Source organism: Triturus cristatus, chromosome 3_2 (assembly GCF_964204655.1).
Source record: "Triturus cristatus chromosome 3_2, aTriCri1.1, whole genome shotgun sequence".
NCBI classification, from domain to species: Eukaryota; Metazoa; Chordata; class Amphibia; order Caudata; family Salamandridae; genus Triturus; species Triturus cristatus.
Genome location: NC_140584.1, coordinates 561634652 through 561658577, shown reverse-complemented (window position 1 = coordinate 561658577; position 23926 = coordinate 561634652). Strand labels below are relative to the sequence as shown.

General features: G+C 43.8%; 1 protein-coding gene across 1 annotated transcript in view; it reads right to left on the bottom strand.

Moving 5' to 3' along the window:
• VPS13C (vacuolar protein sorting 13 homolog C) overlaps positions 1 to 23926 on the bottom strand; it is a 2873871-nt gene that overhangs the window by 477331 nt on the left and 2372614 nt on the right. The window contains exon 72 of the mRNA XM_085648297.1: positions 13068 to 13204. Within this exon, the coding sequence (XP_085504423.1) occupies positions 13068 to 13204 (137 nt within the window). The remainder of the gene's footprint in view (positions 1 to 13067; positions 13205 to 23926) is intronic.

Genomic DNA, 23926 nt, shown 5'->3' with positions numbered 1-23926 from the left:
AGTCTCCTGGAACCTATGTCCAAATATGTGGATCATTTTCTGCATGAATCAGTGGAAAATCTTCCTTCCTATATTAAGGATACAGGACACTTTCTGTCAAAGTTAAATAATGTGAAATGGGAAGAAGACTATGTACTAGTGGTTATGGATATTTGTACCCTATACACTAGTATTCATCATGCAAATGGACTAACAGCTGTAAAATATTTTTTAGACAAACGTAATATGAATTTTAGTCAACATAATGGTATGATTTTACGTATGATACAAATCTGTCTAGAAAATAACCATTTTCTTTTCAACAAAGATTTATCAGCAGCAGAGAGGAGTTGCCATGGGGCTTGTTTTTCACCAACCTATGCCTATTTACATGTTGGGTGGTGGGAGGAGCATGTCCTCATGGGCACCCATAAAATGATGCTTGACTCCAATGCAATAAGATTCTGGAGGTTTATAGATGACATATACATGATTTGGAAGGGTACCCCAGAATCAGCTAGTGTTTTTCTGAATACCATTAACAATAACAGTTTAAATTTACAATTTACTGCTGACATTAGTAAATCTTCTGTCCAATTTTTGGACGTTGAAATCTACATCAGCAATAATGAAATTCAAACCAGACTACCCAGAAAGAAAACGGCTGGGAATGCTATCCTTCATGCGAGTAGTGCCCACCCTGGTCACCTCATCAAAAGCATACCCTATGGAGAATTTTTACGTATGCGCAGAATCTGTAGTTCCAACATAGATTTAGAGAAATGTCAAGAAGAGGCCCAAAAAAGATTTCTTGCTCGTGAATACTGTTTTGATGAGTTAGAACAGGCCAGAATTAGGGCTAATAGTCATACGAGAGAGGAGTGTTTAAATACCACTGCTAAATCTAAAGCTAAAGGTTTAAAGAACAATGGTGAGGATCCACAAGTAAGTCAAGGAGAGATCAGACTTATAACCACATTTAGTGTGGAGGAAAAGAAAGTTAGGGGGGGGATCATAGATAAACACTGGCCCCTATTAAAGACTGATATAACTTTAGCCCCTCTTTTACAGGAGAAATCACTTATCACCTTCAGAAGAGCCTCCTCAATGAGAGATGCTCTGGTTAGATCTAATCCAGAGGTGATAAACTCTAGCAACTGGCTGTCTACTAAAACAGGTTTTCACAAGTGTATTTCATGCAGGGCCTGTAAATTTGGCATAAATACTACAGAATATTGGAGTGCATATGAGAGTAGCCCTGTCAAAATTCAAAATCTGTTTACGTGCCGCACTGATTATGCAGTATACGTATTGGAATGTACCTGCAAAATGAAGTATGTGGGAAGTACTAAACTGCAGGTACTCAATTGTATCCTGCAACATTTAAGAGCAATAGTCAATTCAGACGAAAGTTACCCGGTAGCACGTCATTTTAAATTGGTACATAATAAAAACCTGAATGACTTATGCTACTTCGTCATTGACTCTGTGAAAAAGAATCTGAGAGGCGGAAACAGAGAGAAGCAGTTAAGACAATTGGAATCTAAATATATCCTTTTGTTAGATACCAGAATTCCGAAGGGACTCAATACAGGAGAGGATCTCCATAATTTTCTGTAATTTCAAACTCCAATTCAAATTTCTGCTCTATGAATTTTAACCTAAGATAAGTGTCATCTCATCTGGTTACTATAGAGAGCTCCATTTGAGGTAATTCCAATCTTGCTCAGGGTACCCTCTTAGACCAATAATAATGGTACCAAATAATTATACATCAGCAAGTTTTCTTACCACAAGTGCATTATTGTACTATGTTTCCAACCTAGAAGGGGAAAAAGAGTCTATGGGGGCACAGTTCTGTAATTTCTGATGAATGATTATTGAATTATGATATTTTAAGTGGCTTTTGATTCACAATAACATTTTAGTCTAAATATTATAACAAAATTGAGGAGTTTTTTTATTGTTTAGGAACTGAGAAATTTAAGCATCGATCAGTATATTGCTCACACACATTAATTTGTAAATGTTTATATTTACCATCATCTTTTTTTAGACAATTGGTATGTTAGATGTGATATGAATTTAATATAATTTTAGGGACGAATAATTTATTTGCACAAATTTTGCACATCACAGGATTTTAGCACTAGCACTTTATTGGTTTTAAGGTTACTGCGTGAAGAGGAATTTTAATGTGGGCGAGATTCATATAATGTAGTATTGATTTAGCCACTTGGCTATAATTATGCTCTTGATTTAGACTTCACAAGAATAGCTTATTTATTAGCAAAATTGTTTTGTACATTATTAATATATATTCATAAATTTTATATATATTTAACTATGACAAAATATTTATTTACAAAGTTATTTATATATTTATGAATCTAACATATACTTTCGCAATAGTATTATTTTGTTTAGCTTTTTTTCAACTGAACGCGACGTAACCAGAACATCCAATGTGTCACTATAAAACAATCATGTGTTTCACCGGAGGGTCATGTGATCAAGGCTGTGGGTACACAGCCGAAACGCGTCATGCTGACTTTGGAGTAATAAAAGCACGGAGAAACTTTATGGCACATCTTGTGGTCTGTACCTGTTGGTGTTGTGCAATCGAAACAGGACTATTGGAAAATATATATAAATTTATATTACTCAATAATCCTTTTCCTTGTTATTTTTCAAAAGAAAAATGGAACGGACGCCACTTGATCAGTGCGTCATTATTTTATTTTGTGCTTTCTCGTCGCCATGACGCGTTTTGGGCTCCTCCGAGCCCTTGATCACATGACATGCCTTGAGTGTTTCTCCCATATTTAAAGTGACAACGTGCATACAATGGTGATAAGCATAAATAACAGACGTTTTGCTTATTTTTCTGTTTTTCAACAATACACAGATTAATTCAGAGAAATGTACAATATATCTATTCATTTAAATAATTGTAAATATGTCAATACATACAGTATATTATTAAATAAATAAATAATTCATGTTTCAAATATTTACATGTTTAAAATATTTGAATTTTCTGAGTCTGTTACAATGTTTAAACATCACCTCATTTCTATATATATACCCGTGAGTGTTTTGTATATTAAAAAACATCACCTATAGCCAGGATATTAATATCAGCATAATGCCTTCAAATCCAATGAGCACTATCCATCCCACCAAAAAACATATCCTTGAACATGCAAGAGCCATGGAAAAGAAGAATCCAGCATATCCTATTGCTAGGCACTTTGCCCAATCACATTCCAGTAACAGAAACCTTTTACGGTTTTTCTGTATCGATTATGTCCCTCAGAACGAAAGAGGAGGAAATAGAGAGCTCTGCTTACGTAGACTTGAGTCCAGATATATAACTGCTCTTCAGACTAAGACTCTGGGAGGCTTAAACACTGACGAAGAACTGGCCATTCCCGTAGGTTGAAGTATCTCTTTTGAATTTTATTAAGCATGAAATGTCAATCTAACTTCTTGTGATGTGCCTGAATGAATCATTTCACAATTCTAATGAATTTAGGGTCTCTTTTTAAGTTAAAATCATGGAATGGTAATGCTCATCCAGAGCTTAATCACTAAACATTAATATGTAAGTAATGTCAATATAATGTCAAGATGCATGAATTTATTGACATAAGTCGTTCAGAGTGTTTTGCGTAGAGTAAGGTCATTCAGAGCGGGATTTTGTAACGCGCCACGATGAAATATGAGAATTGTAAATATCAATAATGCGTTAATTGTTGAATTTTCTTGACATTAGATACAAGTGATTGAACCTACACTTATAATCAGATTACTGTTCTGGTTAAATCACGGTTTGGAAAAATTCATGTAAACTACTTAAAAATGGGGTCTACCTTTTAATGCCGATGAATTAGCGATGTCCGCTTTTTATTTTTATGATGGTATCACGTGTGAATGTAAAATAAAATGGCGGAGACAAATCGGTAAACATAGTGGACGAAAAAGGCACGAGCCGAAATGCGTCCCGCTTTTTGTTGAAATAAACATCGGATAAGATCACCCGTGAGTGCGGCATCTTCTTTTTTGAATAAAGAAGCGTGGGCTGACATTGATTCGTGGACCCACCGCCAGGTCAAGCCGCACCCGTTCCTATATATATATATATATAATCTACTGGCGGTCGCCAGTAGATAGTTAGGACCTATTTTTCCATAGGAAATCCGCAACATTCTATTGGGAATAACTTTGGCATCGGTTGACGAATCTTCGCGAAATTTTCCAAACTTTTGCCCAGCTCCGCTCCTACCCTGAAAGTTTCGTGGTGATTCGTCAAGTGGGGTCCGAGAAAAAAGGGGGGTCCCAAAACGCGTTTTCCCCATGCAATTTCCCATAGGATCTGTTGTCGCAGCTACAGCCTGAACCGCTGAACGGAATGACACCAAATTTGGCAAAGAGGTAGTCCTCAGTTCAGACTCGTGCCTTTTGCATAAATGGTGTGAATCCGTTCAGTAGTTCCTGCGAAGATTAGAGTTAAAAGTACATAAATATCTATGGCCGGGGAGTATCCGCGGACCCTACACGCACCGTAAGCGCACCCTTCCAGAACCGAGCACGCACCCTCCCGATCACGCGCTGAATGCTAATTGGCTGTCGAGTGTCTCTCTACATTCGAAACCAGGAACTGTTGGCGGCCATTTTCTGCCTCGGTAGAAGCGAGGCTGAAGAAGCAAGGGGAATAAGTGTTTAAAACATATAAAGGGGGCAGAGTGGAAATACTCTGACCCTCTAGAGGTGCTTAAGGGGTCCCAGAAAAACCCCCTGGGGCCCCCTTTTTAAAAAAAAAAAAAACAGCGAAATACGCGCAGGGTGCGTGCATCCTATCGTGTTGGGTGCACGGTTCCTCTCTCGTTGGGTGCGCGGATCCAAAAACATGGAAAAAAAATATATGAAATAAAGTTTTGAACATATAGTTAAAAAAATATTTTGACAAATATAAAAAAATATGTTTGAAAAACCCATTAAGTTCAAATAATAATTTTTAATTTTTAAAAGCATTAATTGAAAAAATAAGTTTAAAAAATGGTGATAAAGTATTTTTTAAAAAAAATGTAATTAATGAAATTGACACACTGAATTTGAAAAATATACAAATATAATCAAAACATTAAACATGATATCTTTAGAGATAAGTTATAGATAGGAATTAGCATTTAAAAAACCTTTGAAATTCACTGAAAAAACCATAGGTTTCATGCACGTTATAGTTAGGAATTGGCATTTAAAAAACCTTTGAAATTCACTGAAAAAAACAAAGGTTTCAGGGGCGTTATAGTTAGGAATTGGCATTTAAAAAACCTTAGAAATTCACTGAAAAAAACATAGGTTTCAGGGTCGTTATAGTTAGCTGGACATTTCCCTCGTACAAAACCCAATAAATTCCCCTGTTATAGTTAGTTCAGCTAACTATAACTCGCGCCCCCGCAATGCACTGCTGATGACGTCACATATTACATCACTCATGACATGGTCGTAAACTCAGCTTACTGCAGTTTTGCCCTTGAAGATTACAATGGAATGTGCTCCTCTTCTCCTCTTCCCTACCAACTTTCAATGAAAGGGCTTTGTTAATAAATCACGCCCTCCTGTTTCCGTCTCTTCGACCTTCACAATGTTGCATAATTTTGTAGCCTGTTTAAACTTTAAGTGAAGAGCACACATTTTTTTCCTAATCACAAGACTAAAATTTGAACGGGAACACGCCTGATTAATGATGACGTATCCAGTCAGCCTCTGGGGAATAATGTGTCTTGAAATTCTGATTGGATCAGCTATGAGGACCGAGCACGTGAACTTTTGCTTGAAATATGGCTTACAAGTGGGAGGAGTGCCTCTTTTTGCTAATTTTTTCTGAGGGCCAGGCCCAGTTTCTATGCTGGACACAGAGACAGGGAGGAGAGAGAAGGAGGGGCTGTGTCTGTGGGGGCTATTTTGCAGCCTGAGACAGAGAGACAGACCAGCACAGCGAGGCACAGAGAGAGAGAGAGCTGAAAGGATCAGAACAGGGTAGATTTTAGGTGCTAAACTTTAAATGTAATGCTTTAACTAACTGCTTTTGAAAAGATGTATTTGTCCTATGCATTTATTTCTCTTTAAGGGAGATTTTTGCCATTATTAATTATTGATTAACCTTGCAAGACTTACTCTTGTTCTTAGAAACTCTAAGAGTTTTGACTGACAATTTGCGCCACATTTCCCTTCCTATATGTGATACTTATATGCAGACTGTAATATGTTCTGTATTAATGCTATTTTTCCTATTTTTCAATTCTGTAACCTGATTGATATTTGACTAATGAATAAAAAGTCAGAGAACCTTAACTTTTGACTTAAAAATAAAACCCTTTAAAAAACTCACCACTCTCATTATTGCCTTAAATATTGTTTGCATTTAATTTAATAATGAATACACAAACAGTAACACCTCAGACAGTTTTGCATGAAGTGGCTCAAAATGCTGGTCTGAATACCAAGCCTCAAACTTATCCTAATGGCAGGTGTATACATATTTAATCGAGGGATGCCTGGCTACAAAATAGTATCCTTGGGTCTAAAATGCCCATACAGGCACGAAAAAACACTAAAGGTAATCTGCAGTAGCTTGTGGGGAAACCCCTTTCAGGACGAAATCACTCACCCACCATACAAGACCAGCCTGCAGCCACAACCAAAATAGCTAAACCGACTCAATCAGTCCTCGATTATACCATAATGGACCTGGAGGTACTTCAAAGGATCGCCAGCTAACAAATAATACACAAATTGGAGAGCGATAATAGTCTGAAATCAATTGATCTTAGCCTTCAATATGTAAGGGCACCAGCAAGTAACGACTTGACGGAAATCCCTAGCCCATATAACCTAAAACGACTCGCATGGAATGGAAAGAATGTCGAAGAAATTATGACCCACGTAAAAAAGGTACAGGAAAAAGGTGAAGAAAAAATGATCGGCAGAGCATCAGGCCAAAAGATGATCATAAGTTTAACAGACAAATTCGGTTCCCAAAACAAAAGCCATAGAGGAGAACCAATGACAGCATTCTTGGTACATCTTGGCTCTATAGGGTGTAAAAAAAGGATCCAAAACCAGGAAATTAGAAAGTTACAAGGAAAAGACCAGATCAGGGGTTAAGACAAAGCGACAAAACCACAAATTAAGGCAAAAATACAAAAAAGAGGTTTGGATAGCAAAGAAAAATCAACAAACAGAAACTTGGCAAAAACTACTGGAAACGAGCAAATCAAATAATAACAGGACATTTTGGGTAGGAATTAACAAAATAGCAAATGGAGCACTCCACGAACACAACGCAAATATACTAGAGGCAGATTGGATACATCACCTAGAGCAAAATCATCAAGGGAACAATTGCAACCTTTAAGTACTGAAATCAGATCACACTACTCATCACCAACACAAAAGGGAAGAATCCGAACAAAATTTTGGTGAAAATTGGATCAGACCACATCAAGTACAAATGGTTATAAAAAAACTGAGGACTACTGGCGCACCTGGACCAAACGGCTTGCCAAATAGGTTTTTTAGACACGACCAAATATTCTGGGCAGAATACCTCACCCCATTGTTCAACCACGCCTTTCAAACGGGAAGTATACCACCATCATGGAGAAGGAGCATTTTGCATCCAATTTTTAAAACAGGCGCTAGATCAGACCCGGCGAACTATAGGCTGATTGCTCTCCTTGACGTAGAGGCCAAAATATATGCATCAAACCTCCTGATAGCACTGGAAGAATGGGTCACCACGAATAAGATCCTCTCAATCACACAGACCGGGTTCAGGCCGGGAACAAACACGTTGTGCAACTTGTTCGCCTTAAATCTTCTTGTCGAAAAAGCAAAGGACAAATCAACAAAATTGTACACCTGTATTGTCGATTTAAAAGCAGTGTTCGACACGGTAGCAAGGGAGATCCTATGGCAAAAGATGGCAAACTGGGGTATCCCACCAAGGTTACTGCAGGCCATCATCAACCTATACACATCCATCTGGGTCAAGATAAAATTAGGGAATGGTGAAAGAACAACAGCAAAGATCCCAACCCACATTGGCCTAAAGCAGGGATGTGTACTGGCCCCCACCCTTTTTAACATTTTTACTGCAGACCTGGATAAGAGGATATCGGAAATTAAAAGCGATCCCCCAAATCTAGCACACCGCAAAATAAGTAGCATGCAGTACGTAGATGACATCGTCCTATGCGGCCAGACCCCAATGGGCCTACAGCGCTCCATCACAAGGTTGCACGAATACACCAGGGAGCATGGTTTGCTCATCAATTATAAAAAAACAAAGGTCATCTGTTTTTCATCATGTACAGGGCGGCAAAAATTCAAATGGCACGCAGCAGGTAACACCATAGAGCAAAGCGTCACATATAAGTACCTAGGAGTAGACTCATGGTTGACTCTAAAACATCACTTTCTGTGCAGAAAAACCCAGGCTAACAAACTACGCTTCGCTCTAAATTTACTAAAAACAAAATTTAAGTGTCCATCCAACTTATACTTGCTAAAAGTAATCGCAGCCAAATTTCTCCCAACTCTCACGTAAGGCTCGGAATTATTCAGAGGACAAGATGCAAACTTCCTGAATCTTCAACAATCAGAGTTATTCAAATACATCTTTCAGATCCCGAAATTTGTATCACAAGCACAAGTACGTCTGGAATTTGGGTTATCAAACCAGCACCCAGTAAGACAAGCAGCAATATTAAAAATGTGTTGGAAATTAAAAGCAGCACAAGAGGATTCGTTGATGGGGCACTGTTGGATCGAAACAAAGAAACAAAGAATCAAACAAAAGGAAAAAAAGCCTGGAACACAGTCCTAGAAGAAGTATTGATAAACCTCAAAATGCAAGAAGCATGGAACACCAATTACACCTTTGCAGCTTTAAAAAAAATAGCCAATAATGCGGCAAAACAAAAAGCCTGGATTACAGATAAAGCCGCATTAGCAAAGAAAAAACATGGCTGGACGGTATTAGCTACATATGAGAAATACTCCCCACAACCATATTTAGTCAACCACATCACAACCGCTACTCAACAACTGCTACTTCGAACTCGGATGGGGGCTTTTATATAAAAAAAACAGGTTCCAGCATGGAAACAAACATGGCCAACATCACTCTGCAGACTCTGCGGCCAAGCAGAAGAAACCCTGACTCATTTACTGTGTACTTGTCCATCCCTGAATAACTTGAGACGTTCTTATCTATTACATGCATTTCGGACATTTCAAATTAGATCATGTCAGCCAGCAGTCATGTTAGCATTGAATAGCCAACTGTTACAGGTAGCATGCAGGGCCACCAGATACCTGCAGAAAGTTAGCTTCTTAATACAGAAAACCGAAATATAGTGTATGAGACCAAATGTTTAAAATTAAAGGACCGAGGTGCAAATAATAGTTTAGAACCTAAGATAACTTCAAATTTTTAAATATGACAGTATAGATTGTCTGTGTACTTTCTACCTTTTAAACGCCAATCAGAAGATTTTAGCACAACAATTGTAAAGGTTTTAATTAACTATATACAATAAAATGTACTTGCTTACTTACATCTTGAACTTGTCTTCTCTCACAAAGACTTTGAGAGGGCAAAGATCTAGAATAGGACAGAGGCCTTTGTCCTTTTTTGCTACCAGAAACTAGGAGAAGTAGCAACCACAATCTACCCTCTCAATAGCTCCTTTGGCCAACAGAGCCAGCACCTCCTTTTTTGAGAAGAAGAGCTGGTCCTCCGACAGCCATTGTAAGGGAGGTGGTGGGTTTCAAGGAAAAGAAGGGTGTAACTCTGCCAAACAATCTGCAACAATCACTTGTCTGGTAGTATGTCACTTCAGTAAAAAGTGCCAGATTCTGCCTTCTACTAGATGGTGGTGCGTTGAGGAGGGTGCCCTAAAGAGGTTCGGGGCGTGGATGTGGGAGTGGTGGAGGACTGAGCAGCATGGTGTCCCTGGTGCCTGCGAGATATCGAAAAGGTTGGGAGCCTTCAGGCGATGTGGGTACAGCTGGTATTGGTGAGGCTGAAGTCCCCTACTATAGCCATGGGAGGGACGAAAGTATGAATTTGGTTGGCGTGGGGCAGCAGACAATCCCAAGGAGTATAACATGACCCTGCTAGCCTTAAAGCGCTCCAGCAATGCATCTGCCTTGTAGCAAAATAGGGGAGAGCCATTGAAGGGCATGTCCATAAGGCTTGCCTGGACAGCCACCAAAAAGCCTGTTGACCTCAACCACGGAGGCTCTTAAAAGACTGTGGAGCCCATTGCTCTGTCAATTGAGTCAGTGGTGTCCAATCCACAACTAATGGAAAATTTCACTGCGTTCCGGCCATCAAACATAGCTTGTGTGAGGATCACCAGAGCTTCTTCTGGGACTATTGGCGGCACGTGTGCCACCGAGTCCTACAGAGCGTGGGTGTAGCGGCCCAGACGACAAGCAGTAACCAACTGCGATGCCAGGTTGGTGGGGAGACAAGGTATTTTGGATTCCCTACCCGGGAATGAAGCGGGAAAAGCCCCTAGGTTGATCCTGACTGTTGAAGCCTGCACCACCCAATTCTCAGGGGTGGGGCGCTGGTTGAGGAATGTTGGTTCCCCAGGCATAGGGTCAACCTGACAGTTGACTGGAACACCTGAGCTGGGTTTGGACCAAGCCACCAAGAAGACATCTGTGATGGCTTTGTTAATGGGGGCTGCACACTGGTTTGCCCCAGCTGAAGCACCTCAGTTAAAACATCAGTTTTACCTGCCACTGATGCGAGCTTTTGATCAATGGCCTCAGCTGCCCTCCTGACCATGGCAAATGACACACTCTTCTAAGTGCCCAGACAAGGTGGAGAGGCCAAACCAGAGTCTGGAGAGGTGTCAAGCCAGCTGGCATCACCCAACTCCTCATACTAGTTCTCCTCAGGGAAAGAATGAGTGATATAATCAATGGGGTGAAAGGCCACACACTTTGCTTTGCCCTCAAACTCAGGCCTCCGAAAGGATAGGGGCACAGTATCTGAGCCTGAAGGCTGCCGTGGTACAGGCAGCACCAGTCTTGAATTCGGATGGGGTTGTCATCTTGGAGTCAACAGAACAATAGGGTCATCCTTGTCGTGCAGCGTTAGTTACGCTAGTAACTGCATCTAGGGACCAATCTCCAGCGAGGGTCTTGGAGTCGGAATGTGGCTAGAGACCAGAGTCGGTCTGAATCCGGGAACGGATCCAGAGGGTCCAAATGACATTAGGACCGAATGCCGGTAATTTGGGTGGAACATCGCTCAGCTCCTTGGAGCAAGAAGGCATGCCAGAGGAAGTCAGTTGCCCAAAGATGCTGGCCATGGCCTCACAAAACTCTAGAAGTTGGGCAGGAGTTGTTCCGGCACCAGGAAACTCTAGAGGGTACAGAGAAGGGGTCAGAGCTGGCTTCACGGTTGGCATGTGGGAGCTGGGCCCAGAGTCACGAGGACTCCCCGCTTTTTCCAAGGACTTGGAAGGGCATGGTGAAGTTGAGCGACACTCTGGCAACTTCTTCTTTGACTTTTATGATGACAACTTGGATTTCGAGGATGACCGGTCATGGGAACGGCTTCGGGAGTGGTCCTGAGATCCTCTGTGGGACCGAGACAATCAGTCTTTGCTGCTGCGAGGAGCTTTATCGCCTTCATATCATACAAATCGCTTTTCAGAGACAGTTGGAGCAAGACTTGGAGTTGTGGCTGGACTCCAAGCACCACAGACAAATCAAGTGGGTCATAAGTCACACGCATATGTCGTGACCATCCCCCAAGGCTTAAAACTGTCTGTTTTGGGGGGTGGGGGGGCATGCCCAAGCACACTGGAACCAATTGGAGAAAAATGGCTCAGCAAAAGTTAAGAAAAAGTTGATCAAAAAGTGACCGAGGTTGCTCTCCGGATCCGCGACTGTTAGCATGGAAAGATAGGAACTGACATCAGCGCACTGGGGTGGTGATTACATAGGCACCACACACGTCACATCTGATGCAGAAGAGGTCGACACAGAGCTGTCAGTGCTACCTACTGGTGCGTTGAGGTACTGTTCAAGATTTTCCATATCCAGTCTGACACCTAGGGATAAATCTAAGGTAAGAAATCTGAGGTTTGTAGTTTCTTCCAGAAAGCACCATGACGGGAGTCACACTGGAACAAGACTTATTAAAATGCTGGCAGAGTTCCATCACACACAAATGATAAATGATCAAATAAATATATTGCACTATGTTAGGCATTTTTCAAAAACCACATTCCTTATGTTTATGTTTATTTGATGTGACAATATGGGAGGTTTGGTGAGCGAGGGAGAGATTGCAAAGTATTAAATTCGTTTTTGTGATATACCACTATTTCCATTTCTAATTATACGTTAGCATTTTTATAACTAAACCAATGATGCTATGAAGGGGGCAATACAGAATTCGTTATTATGATGTGTTGGAAGCAACAGTTCTATTCTGCAGTCAGTCTTTTACTCTAGATAGCCAGGATATGCATAAGATTACTAACAGATTCATAAAATATCCTCTAAGAAAAAATAAAACGGGACAAAGCCATTATTGTTCCTGTTAGGTTGGACTGTGATGCAAAGGGATGTATACCATCACAGAGAGGTGTCCATTCAACTTTGGCCATCATCAAATATGAAATAGATTTTCGGCTGATGATCTTTCTGCTTGGTGACAAGGCTTGGGCAGAAAGAGTTCACAAAGCATGCATCACTATGAATGCCAGAGCAATGATGGGTGATAAAAATGCTTGGTAAAATATCGATTGGCAAACTATCACATGGGTTTTTGCATCCAGTTACAAATTCAACATGGCTTAACAAACAGCCTCCATGTATAATTTGTCCAGTAAGACAGAAACCTCACCAATATACAATGCTCTATTCTTGGGTTTGTGAGTTCCTGTTACACGTTGGTCTTTGGGTGCTCATGGTTAAGTTAAAATCTGGCAACAAAACATCAGAAAACAGTATTTTAGAAACAAAAATACTTAAAAGCAACTCACTTGAAGATCAGATCATCAACGTCAGTTAAGGTGGCACCAATACTTTTCAGCAGAAGATTGACAGAAGCGATTGCGACAAGTTCTTGTTCTTTACTGGATTCTTCTCCACCAGTGCCCAAAGAAAGGCTTAGATGCAGCTAAGAAAAGAAAATATATATAATGTAGACGGTAAAATGTTGTAATCTATTAAAGATTAGCTGAGGGAGCTTTGTATTGTAACTGCATGATAGAGTTCTTACTGTACAGTTTGTAGTGTCCTTGAATTTTCAAAAAATATTTTGCTACTGTTAAGTCTACTCTTTTTTTGCAAAACTGTAAAATCCTTCTTCCCAGTTAACTTTCTTATATTTAAAACACTAAAGATGATAGGTGGAATGCTTGCAATACGTCTCACCACTGCCAATCATTGGGGTAGCATTCTAACCCATCGTTTTCTTGCCCACCATACCACTTCCACCAGCTGTATGCGAATCAATATTGACCCTGCTCAAACAGGAACAGTGCAGCCTGACCTGCCAGGCCAGGTCTTCCTTGAACCGAAAAACAAGCCACCCATGACGAATTTCATCCTAATTGGGGCTGTTCAATCGGGTGTATTTGATATGGCGCCCTAAGCCACATCATCCGACAGAACTAACTGAACCAAATGTATGGTATGTCTATTAGTTTCCTACTGGATATTCTTCTCTCTATTGAGCCTTTAGCTTTAAAAGAATATAAACTAATAAAATCAACATGAAATAATTTGGATGGTAGAATGACAATTATTTAAAACAATATGCTTCGTCTGTGGTATCAGAGAGAAGGCAACAATGTTTTCTCAAAGTATAGAGAGAAGATCAAGTGGCTTCTTGTCTGATTTCACAGGAAATTAGCAGTAGCTACTCTACCCCTGGTAGAGAGAGCAATAATTATTTCACATAGAGTCCTTTTAGGTAAAATGGCACTCCCTGATCCACTGTTAATTAAGAAACTGTCTGTTATATTTTAATCACACCTTGGTAATACATTCACAATCAACAAAAGTTACTTACCTTCGGATTGAAGCTTGGACATCCCTCAAAAAGCCAGTGGTTCAGAGCCAGGCGTGGTGCTTAAGGGCCACCGACGATGAACCTGCTCTGCCTAGGGAGGCAGGCGTATCCAGCCTACAGTGTATGGCAGACTTAGCCACGTCTCTCCCATCAGCAATAGCTTGGGAAAGTTTGTTTTGGAACCATAGGCAGCACCTACCCAACAAAATCCCAGAGCAAAAGGGAGTATCGGACCAAATGGCGCATGGTGTTCACCGGCAGCAGTGCCAGGCTGACAGAAGAAAACATCTTATTTCCAAAGGTATCCAGGCACTTGGATTCCCTATCCAGTGGAGTGGAAAGGAATGTGCCAGGATTTACTCTGGGAGTGGAGGCTTGGATCACCAAGCTCTCTGGGGTGGGGTGCTGGGTCAGGAAATTGGGGTCCCTTGGGGTGGGGCAATGGTGAAGGGAAATTGTCCTATTCACAGGAGCCCCTGTGCAGGATGTCTGTGAAGGATTCGTTAAATGGGAGAAGTGGGTCAGATGGGGTCTCTCTCCGCTGAAGAACCTCCATCGAGACTTTTGTCTTGATAGCCACTGAGGGCAGCTGAAGGCCCAGGACCTCGACTGCCCTCCTCACCCCCATAGCAAATGAAGCAGCTGCATCCACAGACACGACAGGAGGAAAGACCAATCTAGTATCTGAGGAGGTGTCCAGTCCACTTGCATCCACCAAATCCTCACTCCAGGTGTTCTCGGTGGCATCTAGGGGCTGGTTTTCATCAGGGTCTATTGGCCCCTCCCAGTCATCCTCAATTCCTACCCCAGAGGAATAGCGTACAGGCTTCAATCTGGGTGGAATGCCTCCAGTCGGCATCAGACTACACCTATCCGGCTCCACGTAGGAGTCGAGGATGAATATGGGGGTGCACCAACGGTGGGTGCTGGCAGCACTGGGAATCGGTAGTGGAGCCGGTACCAGGGAAGGATTTAGTGGCTTGACTGGTGCCGGGGGCAAACCCGCCTGCGGAAGACCAGTAGTGGCACACCCTGAAGCCACGGAGCCAGTAGGCACTCCAGCGGGAACGGGCTGCCAAAATATGAGGTGCATAGCCTCATAAAATTCACAGAGTTGAGCGGGGGTTGCGCCAGAACATGGAAACTTGGGGAGGTGTGAAGATGGTCCAGGCGTACGTTCAACCGTGGAGAAAGGCGTTGAACGCAGACACTCCCTCATCTCAACAGATGACTGATGGATGGGGTGAAGTCAGAGCCTCTTCAACTTCGTGCTCTTGTTCGGTTTGTAGGACTCACCCTAATGCCTGGATGACTTCGACTGTGAGAATGAGTGCCTGGAGTGGTTCCGCGACAGATCCGGAGACCTTCCTCTCAACCCAGAAAGAGACCGTTGCGGCGTCACATATCAGTCAGCAAGAAGTTTGAAGGACTGCTCTCTTAAGGCCTTGGGGAACATGGCGTGACAATCAACACAGGTCTTGGATTTGTGCTTGCACTCGAGGCACCAAAGGCAGAGGATGTGTGGATTTGTCACTGGCATTTGCCGGTGACAGGCATCACAGAGCTTTAAACAAGCCTTCCTCCTGGACATCCCTGCCACACCAGGAGACAATGTGTAGTAAAGTGCCTCATTTGGGCATGTTCAGTCCTCACTTTTTGGCTGGAACATTATGTAATTTAGACTGCACAGGGTCTCCTCTGCGATATCTCCTTCCTTAACCTGTACCTATTGTTTCCACAATTGGTAGCCCTTTAGCTCACATATAAGTCCCTAGTAAAAGGTACCACTGGTACCAAGGGCCTCATGGTTAAAGAGGTCCCTAAGGGTTGCAGCGCAAATTGTGCCATCATAAGAGACCCCTCACCAAGTACTTGCACACTGCCAATGCAGTCTTGGTGCAAACAAAACTGAGGAATCGACATCCAACACATCCTTGTGTGTCATGCCTACAGACACTGCACAAAATATAGGTAAAACACCTGCATAGCAGGCCTTAGCCCTAAGGCAGGGTGCACTATATCTCCTGTGAGGGAATATCTGAATGAGCAGATATGCCCCTTCAATATTCTTATTGCTTCCTGGGTACTGTAAGTGTTCAGGGAAGCCATAGTAAGTTCCTGGGTTGGACACTTGTCGTAACTTGTCATTCACTGAAGTATGGAATGTTTGGTACCAAAAATCTCGTCATAATAAACCTGCACTGATTCCAGTGTCAGATTTATTAGATATTGCACACAGAGGACCCCTTAGAGGAGTCTAGTGAAACCTACCAACCCTTAGTCTGGTCAATGACTGGCCTAAGCCAACCTGCTACCACCAGACAGTGTTTTGACCTCATGGGGTGAGTGCATGCGCGCTCAGAGGTCAAGAAGAATACCTTTCCTGGGTAGAGATGTTCACACCTCCCCCTTGTCAGGAAGAGCCATCTGTGGTGGGGAGCTTCAAAGACCTTGCCGCCTTTGTAACAGGACCCCAGAATCTCATGTTAGAAGGAGCAGGCCCCCCTCCTGTCCCCGACTCCTTTTGGTGGAAAGACAGGCGGGAAAACTTAGCAAGAATAGAAGGGTGGCTCCCCTTTGCCAACTTGAAGATGGTGGGACTTATCCAATCAGGGCTAGGTCTATGTCTCCATCCCACAGGAGGTGAGCATAATAGAGGGTGTAGACACCCCAAGAAAGGGACCCATTGACCACCTGTCACTCCCTTTCAATACCCCTAAATCTAGCATTTAGGTGTCATCCCCTAGAGCCTGAACTTTAGTTGCTGATGACCTAAAAAGAGCCGCACACCACAGAGTCGCACCAGCAGAGAAGACTGCAGAGAACTACTGACTCAGTGTTCTGCTTGGGTTTTCGGATCAGATAGAACCCGCTCATCAGAGCCTCTCTAACCCAGTCAGAACGTTACCCTCTCCCTAGGGCCTATTCACAACAAGTAACCACCGATATATATATATATATATACCACCTAAGGACAGGGAATTCCTACTATATACATATATATATATATACACATACATACACACATATATATATATATATATATATACATACATCTAGACCTCTTATAATACAAGTGGCGGCCTCGCGATCCCAGACGGACCCAGGACTTCCTACCCAGACGGCAGCCTTAGCCTCGCGGTCCCAGACGGACCCAGGACTTCCTACCCAGACGGCAGCCTTAGCCTCGCGGTCCCAGACGGACCCAGGACTTCCTACCCAGACGGCAGCCTTAGCCTCGCGGTCCCAGACGGACCCAGGACTTCCTACCCAGACGGAAGCCTTAGCCTCGCGGTCCCAGACGGACCCAGGACTTCCTACCCAGACGGCAGCCTTAGCCTCGCGGTCCCAGACGGACCCAGGACTTCCTACCCAGACGGCAGCCTCAGCCTCGCGGTCTCAGACGGACCCAGGACTTCCTACCCAGACGGCAGCCTCAGCCTCGCGGTCCCAGACGGACCCAGGACTTCCTACCCAGACGGCAGCCTCAGCCTCGCGGTCCCAGACGGACCCAGGATTTCCTACCCAGGCGGCAGCCTTAGCCTCGCGGTCCCAGACGGACCCAGGACTTCCTACCCAGACGGCAGCCTTAGCCTCGCGGTCCCAGACGGACCCAGGACTTCCTACCCAGACGGCAGCCTCAGTACAAGTTCATCCTATGATTACCATAACATACAACAGGGGAATCAGTTTTACTATTTATCAGATCACACAAGAACTGCCAGTTTGAGCACAACCTGTTCTCTGGTTCGAGGGGCTCCTCTCTCCCTTATTCAGTTACCACTTACCTGATCAGGGTTAACATCTGTTCATGTCAAGTCACAGCTGACTAGAAGAATAGGCTACCCTCTTATACAAGAACACGCAGCACATGTTGATTCATTACAAACTGGATACTTTATTATTTATTATATACGCAATCACATAACATTACTGTGTAACACATAACCTGCAAAGAAAAGTGAAAGATTAGGTTGTACACTCTAATAAGAAAGGGGTCGACATCACCTTAGTCGTGTGTAGCCTGCACTCAATGGTCATCTAGGTTCCCTTCTCGTCTGTGCCTCGGCTCGCCTGGAGGTCACACCTCCGTAGTCACAGCTCCCTTCTCCGAGTCACTGGGACCTCTTCCTCATCGGCTACTCTCTCCTCTCTGGCAATTCTGCTAGAAGAGTATCTGTCTCTCGGTTTTTCTCCGCCTTCAAGTTTGTCATCTGTCTTCCCTGGAATAAGTAGCTTTACTGCTAACGGCTAGATGCCGCCTACGGACTGAAGTAAGTGTGTCCCGTAACTGCCTCAGACTTTCACTAATATAGAGGTGCATTTCCCCATGGAAAATTCCGGCCCGTAACCTGCCGCCCACCAAATTCTTGTACCTCCCCGTACCAAGGACACTTTCCCAGCCGGCCGGCCTGATGTAGTGTCTTCGGCATGAAGAAAAATACAATCCTTCGATAAGGGCCGGTCTGAACCGGTTCTCTCCAAGCGAATAACACCTCATAACTAAAACATCCCCTTTAACCTAGAAGCATCTCAAGCTGCCGGGGCAGAAAGAAAGATGGAGTCTCTCCCGTTTGAGGCCTACCAGGCCTGAATTCAGCACGGCTCCATGAAATACCCTCACTACAGGGCAGGTTATCCCTAATACTAACGAATCTATCCCCTAGGATATGTGTGCAAGCCCTAATCTATGGGGAAGAACACAGGATCATGTACTTCATTCACTACTCTAACCCTTAGGCTTGAATGGTAAGAGACTGAAGTCACCCTAATCACCCATCAACACAATAGGGCCGGGAAAATCGAGCAGTACACTCAGCCCCAGCCCTACAAGCCTGTCTGCAGGCCTCGATGATCCTGCACCAAAAGACGACTCGTCCTGCAACCCAGCAACCTCCAAAACCTTGGGAGCACTGCCTGTCTTCGACAAAGACACAAGATCTCCCAAGGACAGCAGACCTGTTCACAAGAAACAAACTTAAAGGAAAGGCCTCTGCGACCTGAAGCCACGCGAAATCCTGCTCTCGGTTCCACCTCAGAACCAGATACCTCCAGCCTGAGTCCAAGTGCCCCACCAGTCCCAGTGAGGTTTCCCAGCACTCCAGAGCCCGAGTCCATAATGGGTTGACCCCTCCCGGACTCATCAAGGTCTGCACGGGAAATCCCTCAACCGCGACCTGCTCTGGTAAGCCGTTTCCGATGCCAAAAGACACCCCTGCGCTAGTCTTCCCTGGGCCTTGGTGAAGAAGACCAAAGGTGTCTCTACGTCCCAGAGCATTGCAAATTACCTCTCCAACTGTTGGTTTCCTTCGACCGGCCTCCTGGCCTGAGCCTGCAGCCCTATTCCGATTTGGCTTTTCTTCATTGATTTTCATTGGGCACCAGATGCTGTGTTGGCACCCTGGGCCACTGGTGGTGTAGTGTTGGTGCTGCTTTGGACCCTGCCCAGTGCTAGCTTCAACTTCTGAAGACTGGCCCCACAAGCCGCATTTACTTAACTCTACAAAAAGAACTGTTGATGGACAGAGTGCAGAACAATGTCATACATTCACCCCAGTACAGAGATCTGGGCCTAAATCTATCGTTTTTTGCTCACCATGCCATTCCAGTTTGGACCCAGCCAGATGCAAATCAGTCTTGACCCTGTGCCCCATGGGAACAGTTCAGCACGAACTGCCACGCCAGGTCCTCCCTGGACTGGAAACAAGCATCCAAGGACCAGTTTCGGGGTTTCACCCCTCTTCAGCCAGGATAGCTTGATTCCAGTGGCATGGAGAGCACGGGACTCACGTCTGAGCAAACCCGTCCCACTCGGGGTGACAAATGCAAAAAGAACTGTTGATGGACAGAATGCAGAACAATGTCATACATTCACCCCAGTACAGAGATCTGGGCCTAAATCCATCGTTTTTTTGCTCACCATGCCATTCCAGTTCCAGTTCGGTCTGCACTGTTCCCTTGAGGCACAGGGTCAAGACTGATTTGAATATGGCAAGGTCTAAACTGGGGTAGCATGGTAAGCAAAAGAATGATGCATTTAACCCAGATCTCTTGACTGGGAGAGAATGTTTTGATTTGTTCTGCATTCCGTCCATCAATTGTGTGTCTTTTGCTTTCTCGCCCTAAGTGCACCGGGTAAGCCTAGACGTAGGTCCCGGGCTCACTCTGCCACTGGAATCAGCTATCCTGGCTGAAGAGGGGTAAAACCCCGAAACCGGTCCTAGGATGCTTGTTTCTGGTCCGGGGAGGACCTGGCTTGGCAGTTTGGTCTGGACTGTTCCCGTGAGGCACAGGGTCAAGACTGATTTGCATATGGCCGGGTCTAAACTGGGGTGGCATGGCGAGCAAAAGAATGATGGATTTAACCCAGATCTCTTGACTGGTGAAGAACCAGTACCTTATGGGCCTGGCGGCGCAGGGTACGCCTTAATCTCCTGAGTTCACCTGCTTTGTCGAACAGAGACACGGGACACTCCGTTAGGCGCAGAAGATAAGGTTTATTAGCTGCAGCTAAGTACAGTTGTCCCAGAAGTACACTCGGTATGTTCTTAGGAGACTGCCACTTTACTTTGTGGCGCACAATCTTTTATAACACACATATTCACAAAGAACACTCCCAATGCATACAGGGTTAACCAATGAGAAGATTGTGAAAACAAGATATTAAGTAACTCAAATAAGCCTCTCTTCCAACTGTGTTTGTCACCCTTCCCCACAAGTTAATCAGTGGTAGTGTTTATAAGTCGACTTGCAGGTGGCAGGACACATTTGTATGCCCCGGAGGACAGTTGTGAAATGAGAGAATACGAGTAAAGAATAGCGAAGGCCAGAGGATAAAATAAAGTCAGGAAAGAATGGTGCGAACCAATAGATAGTCGAGACAGGGATCAGTCAAACCAGACGAGAAATAGTGGAGTCGGCCAGACCCTGACACCAGCTTTAAACAGAGGCAGGAGGTTATTTGACACGTTGCACGAGTGAGGGCAACACAAAATGGCGGAAAGACACAAAATGGTGGCTAAATACGAACGGGATCGGAAAACTGAATTACCTCAGACCCTCCTTTTGCCATTACTCAGGCAAGACACACAGACTAATTTTAATCTGAGTCGACGTCAATGGCCATGAGGTCATCAAGCTGTTGCTGCAACATCATTTTAATGCTCTCCGTCTTTCGTGGCACAGGCCTTGGGACATACATAGTGGCACAAAGACCACAGATGGCGGGGCCACACTGCATACAGAGAGAACAGGAAAAAATGATGGCCAAAACCACTCCAAGGAATGTTAATACTTTCCATCCCCATTTGGACAGTAATCCCCAAAACCATTCCAATAAAGACCAATCTCCTTCGTCCCGATGAATCAACTCGGAGATCACATGTAATTTGGAGATGGCTTGGTATACCATAGGGGCGTCGTCAGGCATATAAATGCAACAGCTAGATCCGATCAATTTACAAACTCCACCACGATCCGCAAGAATAACATCCAGAGCAATCCGGTTCTGCAATGTCAGGAGACGATCCGCCTGAAGTTCAGCTGTGAGATTACTCAAGGCTCCCACAGTGACATCTATGATAGTCTCAACAACACGAACCAATTGTCTCATGTTTCTACTGTTGGCCATTGGGCCCCAAAAAGGGAGAAATCCTTTAAGGAAATCACCTCCCTCTTGTCCTGCCGTGTCTTTAGAATCAATAATCCCTCTGCCATATCTGTTTCTGTGATGTCCCGAAGGAGCAGTGTATGTAGGAGGGAGAAGAAAGGCTATATAGCACGTTTCTGAAAAATCTGTCGGTAGCCACGTGTATGCTCTATCGTGGCAGACAAAATACGTGCCCTGGGATGGCACTAACAGTGGTGAATTCTGAGATGTGTGAATGTATGTATGGGAACAAAAACTCTTTCCTTGTCCAGTGTCAGTAGTCTGGCCTTTCATTTGTAAACAAAATTTACCTCGATGAGGCACAGTCCAAATTGGTGGAGATTTTCCCTGTTTAACTACATCTGTAAGGCTAGTAGCGTAACGAGTCACGATCCAACCATCGTATGCCCGTTTCTCATCAACTGGAAGCCTACTATTCTCCACAATTCTAGCCATAGCCACTATTCCTTTTATCAGAGAACTATGACTAAAATCTTGTCCACTACCATATGAACCAGCTGGACGTCTAAATCGGTTCTGATATGCATTTGAAAACATCACAAAATAGGCCCAAGCGGAACCTTCATAAGAAAATGGAAGGGTTAAATATGGCATCCCTTTGTCTGTGGTATGAGGCATAAGTCCACACACCCAACAGTCGGTTGTGTTGACTACCAATTGGTGTTGATGCAACAACTGGACAACTTAATTGTTAAAATATTCTGTTCTCCTGATTAGTTCATGTTGGGGAAGCGTATGTAATTGATGTGGGGAGATAGTAGAATGGAGAGGCAAGGAAATAGAAGTAGGGACAGATTTGTGCTGCATAGCATGAACAATCCAACCTACACAAGCCAATAAGGTACTAAAAAACATAAGAACACACAATGTTATGCCACATTGACTGCACACTAATTTACAATATTTCTTTCTCATCTCTTCCTTCTTATTATTCTTTCCCACTTTGACATCCATCCTCTAAAATTGTTGCTCACGGCAATCTTCCTTACTCACTTGGCTGTGATTATTAGATGTCCTATGACACTGCAAGTCCTGGGGGCCTAGCCACTATACAGGTCACGAACCAAGACTCCTACCGTGACCCTGCAACCTGGACAGATGATACATGTCACGAAAGAGATGAAAATCTCAGGTGTCCTTGACCAGTCTAGGCCTTAAATTATATCGAGTTCTGTTCAGTACAGTTTGGTCCTGAAATATTGTCTGTGGATCTGTAGTGTTCAATCGGAGATGTGGCGGTACGGCTTCTTGTAAAACGTCGTCATCTTCTTTCTCTGACCGAGTTCCATCTAGGTGTGCACTACTGAAAGGTACAAACCGAGGGACCCTTTCGCCTTCAAAATCACCTACACCCTTACAGACCCACTGGTCAAAAGGCAAGGGCACCTTTTTGCAGTGCACGCCATGGATCCAGTTCTTTTTCCCTTCGACTTTCACTGCTGTACGTGTCACCAGAAGAACTTGTCGAGGCGCCTTCCAACAAGGTTCCAAATTCCTTGTTCTCTGAAAATTTTTCACACAGACCCAGTCCCCCGGTTGGATAGAATGAGCTGGGTCTGTGGAGGCCTCTGGTAAAGCGTTTTGAACCTGTTGGTGGAGAACACGTAATTTAGTGGTGAGGTCATGTAAGTAGTCAATCAGCATTGGATACTGTATGTCAGAATATTTTTTAGGGCGAGGGACTCCCCAAATATTAGCCGGGCGCCCAAAAACAACCTCGTATGGGCTGAGTCCCAAACAAGAATGTACAGCTGTTCTAGTGGATAGGAGAGCCAAAGGTAAAGCATCGGGCCAGGCAAGTCCCGTGCTAGCCTGTACCTTTGCAAGCTTAAGTTTGAGAGTGCCGTTATAGCACTCTACCAAACCCGCTGATTGGGGATGGTTCGCCGCATGGAATTTTTGCCTGATACCAAGACCGGCACACACCTTTTTCATAATTTGGCCCACAAATTAATATCCGTTGTCACTCCAGACAATGCGTGGCAAACCAAACCTAGGGAAGAACTCTTTCAGAAGAAATTTGGCAGTGGACAAAGCAGTGTTGTCTTTCAGGGAGTAGGCCTCTATCCATCTGGAGAAGGCACACACCACCACCAAAACATATTTGAGATTGTTGCATCGTTCCATGTGAATATAATCAATTTGCAACACCTCGA